The sequence below is a fragment of the Aquarana catesbeiana genome, linkage group LG03, assembly GCF_042186555.1.
Source record: "Aquarana catesbeiana isolate 2022-GZ linkage group LG03, ASM4218655v1, whole genome shotgun sequence".
Lineage (NCBI taxonomy): Eukaryota > Metazoa > Chordata > Amphibia > Anura > Ranidae > Aquarana > Aquarana catesbeiana.
Genome location: NC_133326.1, coordinates 675,082,433 through 675,094,543, shown reverse-complemented (window position 1 = coordinate 675,094,543; position 12,111 = coordinate 675,082,433). Strand labels below are relative to the sequence as shown.

The 12,111-nt window shown below is 44.0% G+C and overlaps 1 protein-coding gene across 1 annotated transcript in view; it reads left to right on the top strand.

Moving 5' to 3' along the window:
• The window catches only part of AP4M1 (adaptor related protein complex 4 subunit mu 1), a 46,179-nt gene that overhangs the window by 18,541 nt on the left and 15,527 nt on the right, over window positions 1-12,111 (top strand). The window contains exons 10-11 of the mRNA XM_073622891.1: window positions 1,929-1,982; window positions 10,423-10,529. Coding sequence (XP_073478992.1) covers window positions 1,929-1,982; window positions 10,423-10,529 — 161 coding nt within the window. The remainder of the gene's footprint in view (window positions 1-1,928; window positions 1,983-10,422; window positions 10,530-12,111) is intronic.

The following is a 12,111-nucleotide window of genomic DNA, read 5'->3' as shown; positions in this document are numbered from 1 at the left end:
GGTTTATTTTTTGCCATCTGTGTCCCATTGTGGAGATTTCCCTTCACTTCACATAGCCAAACAGGAAGTGAGAGAAAATCCCTGCAAATTAAGGGAATCCTTTGAGGGACCCCCAGGCCACAAGAACAAGTGATTTCTCCTCTATTACTTTTCTGTCGACAACCCAACATTTGGGATTTTCTCTTACTTTCACTCAATGATAATGATAAACAAAACAAATAGAGAGGGTGAATCTCCCTAACGGGGACACAGAAAGCAAAAAAAACGGCAGGTGTTCTAAATCCTCTCTACTCTATCCAAAACAAAAAATGCCTTTATTTATGCTTTAAAGTGGTTGTAAACCCTTTACAACCACTTTCACCTACAGGTAAGCCTAGATTAAGGCTTACCTGTAGGTGCTGGTATTATCTCCTAAACCTACACAGTTTAGGAGATATTTACAATTCCCCGTACGATGAGTTGTTCTGCTCATGCGCCAATGTATTCGGCACATGCGCACTTTAGAAATGGCACACTGTGCCGTTTCTAGCTGGGGTAATGCCGTGACTGGCTGCTCCCGCGTGCGTGTGCGGGAGTGACGTCACGCAACTCTGGCCAGTCACAGAACCGGAGTTTGCGGCCCCCAGAAGGAAGAGAGGTGAAGATGGACGCTTCCAGCCGGCGGGGGCATCGCAGGCTTCTGTGTCAGGTAGGTGACACATAATGGGCTACTATGCGATGCATAGTAGCCCATTATGCTTTACCTTTGCAGGGAAACAAAGAGGAAGTAAAACCCATCAGGGTTTACTTCCTCTTTAAAGCAGATCTTCATTGCATCTGAGAACCACAAACCGAAAACACTATTTAATTCATTTTTAAAGTGGATCTCCACCCAAAAGGGGAAGCTCTGCTTATTTGCCTCCCCTCCGCTGCCACATTTGGCACCTTTCGGGGAGGGAGGGAGTGGGTACCTGGTTTTGATAGATACCCGCTCCCACATCCGGCTGACCTTGCAGCGGCGAACTCATCCAGAAGTAGCCCAAACCCCCCCCCCCCCCCGCCTCTGGGCCCCCCCCCCAGTGCGCTTCGTGCATGCGCAGTAGGGAACCGGCTGTGAAGCTGCAAGGCTTCACTGCCAGTTTCCCTTATCCGAGATGGCGGTGGCAGAAGCACCCGAGAGGACACCGCTGAATCCCTAGACAGGTAAGTGTCTTAATATTAAAAGTCAGCAGCTACATTATTTGTAGTTATTTTTTCTCTGAAGCAGCCTGGAGCTCCTTTTAAATGTGCAAAGCAAATTCTCCTATCCATGCCTCCATGCTTTATTTTGTTGAGAAATCACTTTGAAAAACACCCCCCTAGCATTTCTGTCCGTGGCCATCTTGAGAGGGCAAATGATTCACATAGCATTTACTTCCTGGAATCTATCTGCCATTTAGCTCAAGCATGCATGCAGGAGAGTGTGCATAGCTGAGAAAAACCCTCCTGAAGACTCCTGGGATGTATGACATCATTTGCTTAGGCAAGAAACCAGGAAGTAACTGATGAAATATGAATTAAAAACATTCAAACAACTTCATACGATATACCTTCCTAATGGTTTACTAATGCTAGCAGCATGGGGATTAAAAATAATCAATTTTGATTGGGAGAGTGACATTCCACTTTAAATAATGCATTCTTCTGCATACTGACCTCATCTTGCGCCAGGCCCATGGCAATGAAAGCAGTTGCTACTGTAATAAAACAAGTGGAGAGGTGTCAAAATGAACATCATCTTACAAATGAAATGGTAAAGTATTCCCTGTTGCTGTTCATTTTTGGCACAGGTAGAAACCGGAACTAGAGAAAAGAAATGAACTAATAAACCATTTGACTCATAAAATACTGCACGTTCAGTTTGTGATGAAGATTTGAAAACCGCACCCTCATTTCTGTTTGTTTTTCAGAGTTACGAATTGGTGTGAGTGAAGAATTTTGCATTGGGAGTTCAGAGTTGAGAGGTTAGTTTGTTCCATCCCTGTAATGTTATGCCAAACTAGAGAACATAAGACTGCAGTCTAAGTACGTTGGTTGAGTTTCAAAAAAATCCTGAGTGGTAATATATGCAGAGGTGCCTGTAAATCTGTAGGATATAGGATTGCTGAAACTTCCTGAATTTAGTAAAACCTTACAGACTATTCAAACACCTCGAGATAGGACCAAGGATTGGGCACCCCAAAGCATCGAGAGTGTCCACCTAAGAATTTGCATGGAGACATTCATATTCTCCACAGAAGCGTAATTAAATTATGGTGAAGTCATGTGATTTGATGACGCAACACGTTGGGAGGATCTGGCGATGTCATGCTGCTAACCCTGAAGTGTGTCGGTGGCCATTTTGTTGGAGGTTATCCATAATACATGCCTGGACACTGATGTGCACCAGTATTAGTGCACAAAATAAGTTGATTATATTTAAATCTTTAATAAAAATACTGTTACCCATATAGAGAGAGCACTATATATCTTATTTTTTGAGAGAATCTTATACATACTGTATATTGTGGAGGATGGAGGTGGGTTGAGAACATCAGTGAAGAGGAGAAAGGCAGAACAACCGTGGCAAAGGAGACCCCACTTCAATGGGTAGGTACATGAGATCTAATATTAGGTCAAAATTTTAAGCTGAGAGCATACAGAATATGCTGATGGGATAAACGAACGTAGTTATAAGATTTTAATTGAAGGATTATAAACGCACCAAGGAGTTGAAATTGTTTTGGCATCTTTTATTATTGAATGAATATATGAACATAAACATAGGATTATAAATATCACATGAACAATTTGGATTATATTTCATTGTTTTTTTTTGCTATTAGTTTATTTTTGATATATGCTGTATTATGATATGACTATTGGAAAATTGCACTTCGTTAATACATTTACATACAGCATTCTCCTATGGTAATTCGCAACACTGACCTACTGTGAGTCATTTGTTGGAAGCTACAGTATATGAATATTCCTTTAATCAAATTCAGTGACGTCACTAGGGTTGGTGTCATCCGGTGTGGTAAAACATGGTGTCACCCCCACCCCCCCAGTAGGGCGTTGAGCAGGTTAGCACATTGGCGAGGGTCTCCCCCATTATTGTCCTCAGTGACCCAATCATTGTCCTCAGTACCCTATTAATGTCCTTACCCCCCCCCCCCCCCAATGTCCTCAGCTCCCCAAATAATGTCCTCAGCGACACAGTTACTATCCTCAGTACCCTATTACTGTCCTCAGTCCCCCCTCCCCATTAATATCCTCAGTGACCCAATTTCTGTCCTCAGGCCTCTTATACTGTCCCCCGCAATAATGTCCTCAGTGACCCTATTACTGTCTTCAGTCCCCCCCATTACTGTCCTTAGCATCCCCCTCACAGTGCCCCATTACTGTCCTTAGCCCACCCTCCTCACAGTATCCCATTACTGTCTTTAGCATCCCCCTCACAGTGCCCCATTACTGTCCTTAGCCCACCCTCCTCACAGTATCCCATTACTGTCCTTAGCCCCCCTCCTCACAGTGCCCCATTACTGTCCTTAGCCCCCCCCTCCTCACAGTACCCCATTACTGTTCTTAGCTCCCCCTCCTCACAGTACCCCATTACTCTCCTTAGCCCCCCCCCCCCCAAGGCCCCACTACTGTCCTCAGCTCCCCCCCAGGTCCCCACTACTGTCCTCAGCTCCCCCTCCCCAGGCTCTCTATTACTGTCCTCTGCTCTCCATTACTGTCCTCATCTCCCCCTTTCTGCCCCCCACTTCTGTCTTCAGCCCCCCCCAGTGCCCTATTACTGTCCTCTGCACCCCATTACTGTCCTCAGCTCCCCCCCTTCAGCACATGCTTTAGTGTCCTCAGCCCCTCCTGCCTCCCATTACTGTCCTCAGCTTCCCCCCCTCAGTGCCCCATTACTGTTTGCAGCTCCCCAATCCTGTCCTCAGGGTCCCCCCAGCACCCATATGCTACTGTCAGGTTTCACAGTCCCGAGGGCAGGAAACACAGAGGATGGGAGCTGCAAGCTGGATATTAGTTGCTATGACCATCCTGCATCCAAACAACCAATCACCTGCTGTTAACTCGGGCAGCCCCGCCCTCTGTCCTGAGCCGTCCTGCCTCCCGCGGACGAATTCTGCATGAGAGAATGACAGCAGCACAGTGCCAATCCAAGCAGCATTTTTTGTCATGAAGACACAACCCCAGGGGGTGAGTCCATGACAGCCTAGGCTCACAGGAAGTGAGTTAAATGGCTCTGGGCAGCAGTGTTAATTTCATTGATGAAAACATTTGTCATAACTTTTGTCAGCGACATATTTACAGTGACGAAAATAAAACAAAAATGAACCCACATTTTCGTCAATTGATAAAAACGATGACGAAAATCCATTACAATTTTCGTCAATGAATGAAAAGAAAATGTGAGGAAGAGACGTTTGCCCACGTGAACTTCCAGTTTTCTTTGGTGTTCCGCCTGTAAAACCTGTGAATGCTTCCCCTCCCAGTAAGCAAGGTAGCGACCATAGCGTGCTTAGTGGTTTGGCGTGCTTAGCACTGTGCAGCATTACAGGCCTCCTCAAATGACTGTCCAGAGCACTGTTTGCATTACTCTCCTCAGAGCACTGTGTGCATTACAGGCCTCCTTAGACTATCCAGAGCACTGTGTGCATTAAAGGGGTCCTCAGACCGTCCAGAGCACTGTGTGCATTACAGGCCTCCTCAGACCGTCCAGAGCACTGTGTGCATTACAGGCCTCTTCAGACCATCCACAGCACTGTGTGCATTACAGGCCTCCTCAGACCATCCACAGCACTGTGTGCATTACATTCTTCCCGACCATCCACAGCACTGTGTGCATTACAGGCCTCCTCAGACTTTTCAGAGCACTGTGTACATTACAGGCCACCTCAGGCCCTTCAGAGCACTGTGTGCATTACAGGCCTCCCAACTGTCCAGGGGACTGTGTGTAATACAGCCCCCCTCAGACTGTTCAGAGCACTGTGTGCATTACAGGCCTCCTCAGACCGTCCAGAGCACTGTGTGCATTACAGGCCTCATCAGACCACTCTCCAGAGCACTGTGCAGCATTACAGGCCTCCCGAATGTCCAGAGCACTGTGTGCATTACTGGCCCCCACAGACTGTCTAGAGCACTGTGTACATTACAGGCCACCTCAGACCGTCCAGAGCACTGTGCATTACAGGCCTCCTGACTGCCCAGAGCACTGTGTGCATTACAGGCCTCCACACAATGTTTGGCGCACTGTGTACACTACAGGCCACTTCAGACCTTAAAGGCCACCTCAGACCGTCCAGAGCACTGTGTGCATTACAGGCCTCCACAGACCATCCAGATCACTGTGTACATTACAGCCCTCCTCAGACCACTCTCCAGAGCACTGTGAGCATTACAGGACTCCTCAGACCGTCCAGAGCACTGTGGATTGGAGGACGACGTAGAGGGCGGTGGAGTTTGGGGAAATTACCAGGAGTTAGTATTTAGTTCAAGGACCTCCAAAGTATGGCCCATGGACCAAATCCAGCCCGCTGAAAGATTATTTTTTTTTATGGCCCTCTAATGTAAGGAGGGACTCTGATGTGGACTCTCATCTAAGGAGGAACTGTGATGTAAGGGGGACTCCAATGTAAGGGTGGCTTTGATGGGGGCTATGATGTAAAGGAGCATCTGATGGGGGAGGATCTGATGTAAGGTGGCTCTGAGGTAAGGGAGGATCTGATGTAAGGTGGCTCTGAGGTAAGGGAGGATCTGATGGGGACTCTGATGGTGTCTCTAATGTAAGAGAGGATCCGATGAAGACTCTGATGTAGGGGGGCTCAGATGGTGACACTAATGTAAGGGTGGATCTGATGGGGGAGGATCTGATGTAAGGTGGTTCTGATGTAAGGTAGGATCTGATGGAGACTCTGATGTAGGGGGCTCGGATGGTGACACTAATGTAAGGGTGGATCTGATGGGCTCACGTTTATTTGGATTTTTTTTGCTTTGTTTTGCTGAAGTTGTTCTAAATGATATCATACTGATATCTCCAAGTAAAAACTCCAAGTAAAATGTGTTTATTTAAATTTGACTCATTTACAAAACAGTTTTTGTTCTGCCCTGCTTTAATGTTTTATTATAATATATAGAACATAAGATATTGATTACTTCTTCTCCTGTCATTTATTCTTTGGTGCTGCACACATCGAACATACAGATTTATAAGAATGTATTATGTCTTCCCTGCCAACAGCAGTTGGCTCAGTGCCTGTTCCAGAAGTTTGTACAGAGCCAGAGGATAAAATGACAGATTACATTTCTTGCAATGTCCTTCAGTTTACTGGCATGGGGGTTTATCTTTTATGAGATATTTGCAAAGGAAAAGAAAATGCTGCACTTCTAAAGGGAGAACAAAGGTGCAGTGCTCCCTTATTACACCACTGAGAATGATCGTGATTATACAAAAGGCAAACCTCCAAATTTGCACTCTATTTACCTACAGTAGATATAAAAAGTCTACACACCCCTGTTAAAATGTCAGGTTTCTGTGATGTAAAAAAACGAGACAAAGACGAATAATTTCAGAACTTTTTCCACCTTTAATGTGGAAGTAAAATTTAAAAAAATAAAATAATATGGTTGCATAAGTGTGCACACCCCTAAACTAATACTTGAAGCACCTTTTGATTTTATTACAGCACTCGGTCTTTTTGGGTATGAGTCTATCAGCATGGAACATCTTGATTTGGCAATATTTGCCCACTCTTCTTTGCAAAAACACTCCAAATCTGTCAGATTGTGAGGGCAACTCCTGTGCACAGCCCTCTTCAGATCACCCCACAGATTTTCAGTGGGATTCAGGTCTGGGCTCTGGCTGGGCCATTCCAAAACGTTAATCTTCTTTTGGGGAAGCCATTCCTTTGTAGATTTGGATGTACAGGTGGCGGGCACCTGTCCAGATCATCAGGCTTTCAAAACCTCACCTGGAGCAGTGAGTCTTCTTGTTTGGAGATTTGGATGTATTGCTTTGGGTCGTTGTCATGCTGAAAGATGAAGTTCCTCTAAATGTTCAGCTTTCTAGCAGAAGCCTGAAGGGTTTGTGCCAATATTGACTGGTATTTGGAACTATAATGTTGCTGTAGACCTCTTGGCAACCTCCCTGACCAGTTTTCTTCTCGTCTTTTCATTGATTTTGGAGGAACGTCCATTTCTTGGTAATGTCACTTTTGTGCCATATTTTCTCCACTTGATGAGGACTGTCTTCACTGTGTTCCATGGTATATCTAATGCCTTGGAAATTATTTTGTACCCTTCTCCTGACTGATACCTTTTAACAATGAGATCCCTCTGATGCTTTGGAAGCTCTCTGCGGACCATGGCTTTTGTGGGAGGATGCGACTAAGAAAATGTCAGGAAAGACCTACTAGAACAGCTGAACTTTATTTGTGGTTAATCAGAGGCACTTTAAATGATGGCAGGTGTGTACTGACTCCTATTTAACATGAGTTTGAATGTGATTGCTGAATTATGAACACAGCTACATCTCCAGTTATAAGAGGGTGTGCACATATATGCAACCACATTATTTTATCTCCCCCCCCCCCCAAAAAAAAAGATTTCAGTTTGGTTTTCAATTGAGTTGTACAGTTTATAGGTCACATTAAAAGGTGAAAAAAGTTCTGAAATTATTTATCTTTGTCTCATTTTTTTTTTTTTTTTACATCACAGAAACCTGACATTTCAACAGGGGTGTGTAAACTTTTTATATCCACTGTATATCTGCAATTTATACTTCAGTGATGTGATTTCAGCAGCCAGCTACTATAACCCCAAAAACCTACTTCAGCCACAAGTTTTCCTGTGTACGTTCAGGACCACGCTGGTCATCCCTGATAGAGTACTATATGCTTCCAAGATGTGTGATCTGATCCAAATGTAGATCCACTCAAAGGGGAACAATTGTATCAGTACAGTGGCTTGCGAAAGTATTCGGCCCCCTTGAACTTTTCAACCTTTTGCCACATTTCAGGCTTCAAACATAAAGATATAAAATTTTAATTTTTTGTGAAGAATCACCAACAAGTGGGACACAATTGTGAAGTGGAACGAAATCTATTGGATATTTTAAACTTTTTTAGCAATTAAAAAACTGAAAAGTGGTGCATGCAAAATTATTCTGATAGAGACATACCCCAAGCGACTTGCAGCTGTAATAGCAGCAAAAGGTGGCTCTACAAAGTATTAACGCAAGGGGGCCGAATAATTTTGCACGCCCCACTTTTCATTTTTTTATTAGTTAAAAAAGTTTAAAAAATCCAAAAGATTTCGTTCCACTTCACAATTGTGTCCCACTTGTTGGTGATTCTTCACAAAAAATAAAAAATTTCAATCTTTATGTTTGAAGCCTGAAATGTGGCAAAAAGTTAAAAAGTTCAAGGGGGCCGGATACTTTCGCAAGCAACTGTACATTAGCAGGGAACCAATGTTATGTCTTTGTCATGGGGGGACTCTGACAAGTTGGGGGGACCTCTGAAGTGATTTCTGAACACTGACATGCTTGGGGGACTTAGTAATGGGGGGGCTTTTGAAGAGGTGTGGGGGGGGGATCTCTGGTGTGAAGTTAATTTCATTGAAGCAGTTGTGTGCACTGTCCCAAGATCAGGTTTCCCATTGATAAGTAGCATTCAAATTTTTTAAATTTTAGACGAGGGTGCCTCGAGATACTTTTAAAAACAGCCCCTTAAAGTGATTGTAAAGTCTAATTTATTTATTTTATTAAAAAAAAAAAAAAAAAAAAACAGGTTTATGCTAACCTGCTCTGTGCAATGGTATTGCACAGAGCCGCTATTTAGCCAGTCTTCTGGGGTTCCCTGCTAGTGATCTTGGCTCCTCCTCCTCTTCTGTGTCTCTCCCCCCGTAGTGGCTTTCCATGGGGGCAGACGTGTGGGATCATTTCTATGGACACACACAGCCCAACACACCCCAAGACCCCGCTCACTGTTTTTTTTTTTTGACTGGCAGCAGCAGGAGTCGATGGCTCCCGCTGTTCTCAGCAAAGCCTGTGAGACCAATAAGAGAGGGAGAGATACAGGAGTCAGGTAAGTGTTAGGGAGGGTGACTGGGGGGAGAACACAGTGGAAGTTTTTTTTTCTTTTTATCTTGGTGATTGTAAACGATCACCTTGTAAAACAGCCCATTAAGTTTAAAATGGAAATGAGAGGCAAAACATTTGTGTATAGATATATAAAAAAAAAAAACATTATAAATACCTTGTTTTCCTTTTTTTATATAAGTGATCACATTTCCTGTGTTCTCAGTTGCATAAGAGATGGGGGAGGAGAAACAGCAGCACACTGATCATCCCAGTGAATGGCGGGGGGGGGGGTGAGCCAGGACAAGATTGATCATTGGAGGAGAGCAGGCTGAGTTCCCAGCACAGCCAGACAACTGAACACAGTGTGCCCTCCTGCTCAGTGTGGTCAGTTTTTAATAGGAAAGCAGAGGGACTGGCGGGAACAGGCGAATTTCTCATAAGTACATGGTACAGCAGGCACATATCAGGAATGTGAAATGTTGGGTTTACATATTCTGTAATGCAGAGAATGCATTAAAAGTACAGTGGAACCTCAGATTGCGAGTAACGCGGTCAACGAGTGTTTCGCATTACGAGCACTGTATTTTTAAAAACCGTAACTCGGTTTGCGAGTGTTGTCTCGCAAAATGAGCACGATTCAGGCCTAAGCGGTGTGCAGTACCACTTTTGGCCTGAGGTGGGGGGGGGGGGGGCGCCGGAAGCCGAGCAGAGCCGAACGTCCCGTTCGGAAATGCATGGAAAGGCCCGAGTACAGCATGGCTAACCTCGGCAAATCTTGGGTAGGAAGTCTTTCCAAGGTTTGCCGTGGTCCGCCGATGTGTCCTCGGGCCTTTTCGCCCATTTCCGAGGCTCTTCGGCGCCCCCCCGCCTCTGGCCGCATGCGGTATTGCATCCCATTGAAGTCAATGCGGAACGAATTATCTTCGTTTCCATTGACTTCAATAGGAAAACTCACTTTGATATGCGAGTAATCCTGGAACGGATTATGCTCGTAATCCGAGGTTCCGCTGTAGAACCACTTTAAGCTGCAAAGGCAACCAGGTGAGGTTTGTAAACATGCAGAGATGCTTTTCTTTTTAACCACGTAAAAATGATTCCCCGTTATGTTCAGAGGGTGAATGCGACCCATCCAATTAAATGCTGACAGGAGCTATAGCGCCCACCTACTGCAGGAGGTGTTCAGGGATATGTGCGATGGAATATTAGTAAAAACTACAGCAGGTGTTTCATATCTGTCAGCAGATTTTTCTCTTTTTTTTTTTTTTTTTTTTTGGTACAAGTCACTTTAAGCCTCCAGCCATAATTGTAACGCTCAAATTCTTCTTACGCAGGATACGGTTCGGCAGTGCGGGTGGACAGCTGTCAGTTTCATGAATCTGTAAAGCTGGATGAATTTGAGGTCAGTCGGATCCTGAAAGTCCTTCCTCCTCAGGGAGAGGTGAGTCACACCAATAATTTCCATCTTACTGAAAGCAACGGAGACTAAAACCTCCTACACACGGTCTGATTGTTGGACGAACGAGCGTCTGATTTGTGTCAAAAGGGCGTATGCAGGATTTTGTCTACCATACTAACTATCCGCAAATTGTCGTTTGCAATTGCAAATTTACACAAACGTAGTGACGTACTATGAGGGTATAAAGAGGAAGCTCATTTCTCAAGCGCCATTCTTTGGGCCCCTTCTGCTAATTTCGTGTTAGTAGAAGTTTGGTGAGCGTTGATTGGCGATTTTCAGATCGTACAAAACAAATGCCTTTTGACCACTTCCGGACCGCCCACTGTCGTTATACGTCTTTATTTTGAAGAGGTACACCATTGTTATGGCAGCAGCTAGCTGCCATTACCCCGGTATCCTCTTCTTCAGCGGGCGGTCCGCTTCAAGATAAAAGTGGTCTCTGCGGCGGATTCATCACTTTTATCAACGGCGGGAGAGGGCCCCCCCGCCGCTTACTGCAGCAGTGGAGGCGATCGGATGTTTTCCCTTGTGTGACATGGAGACGAGTGAGAGGAAGATGGCCCCCACCCGTCACCATATTGCAGGGCGGAAGCGACGTCAAAACGTCACTTCCGCCCGTAGCTCTTTTTTTTTTTGTATTTTTTTAAATGACATTTTTTTTGTTTTTATTGCATTTTAGTGTAAATATGAGATCTGAGTTCTTTTTGACCCCACATCTCATATTTAAGAGGTCCTGTCATGTTTTTTTTCTATTTTACATTCCTTGTAATAGGAATAAAAGTGACACAATTTTTTTTTTTTTTTTTTAAAGAACAGTGTAAAAATAAAAAATAAAAGGTAAAATAAATAAGAAAAAAAATGTAAAAATTTTTAAAACGGGCCCCGTCCTGACGAGCTCGCGTGCAGAAGCGAACGCATACATGAATAGCGCCCGCATATGAAAACGGTGTTCAAACCACACATGTGAGATATCACCGTGATCATTAGAGCGAGAGCAATAATTCTAGCCCTAGACCTCCTCTAACTCAAAACATGCAACCTGTAGAATTTTTTAAACGTCGCCTATGGAGATTTTTAAGGGTAAAAGTTTGACGCCATTCCACGAGCGGGCGCAATTTTGAAGCGTGACATGTATGGTATCAATTTACTCGGCGTAACATTATCTTTCAAAAAAAGATGGGCTAACTTTACTGTTGTCTTATTTTTTCATTAAAAAAAAAAAAAAAGTATTTGTTCCAAAAAAAAGTGCGCTTGTAAGACCGTTGTGCAAATACGGTGTGACAGAAAGTATTGCAACAACCGCCATTTTAATCTCTAGGGTGTTAGAAAAAAAATGTATAATCATTGGGGGTTCTAAGTAATTTTCTAGCAAAAAAAAAAAAAAAAAAAAGTTTAACTTGTAAACCACAAAGAGGCTTGGTCCTTAAGTGGTTTAAATACGTTTGGCATAACTACATGCAAAGCAGATTCATTATTATCCCATTAAAGAAGATGAGAATTTTGACATTTCATCAATTGCCGCGTCACGAATGTTAATTCTAGATTACGAGCGGTAATTTACAAG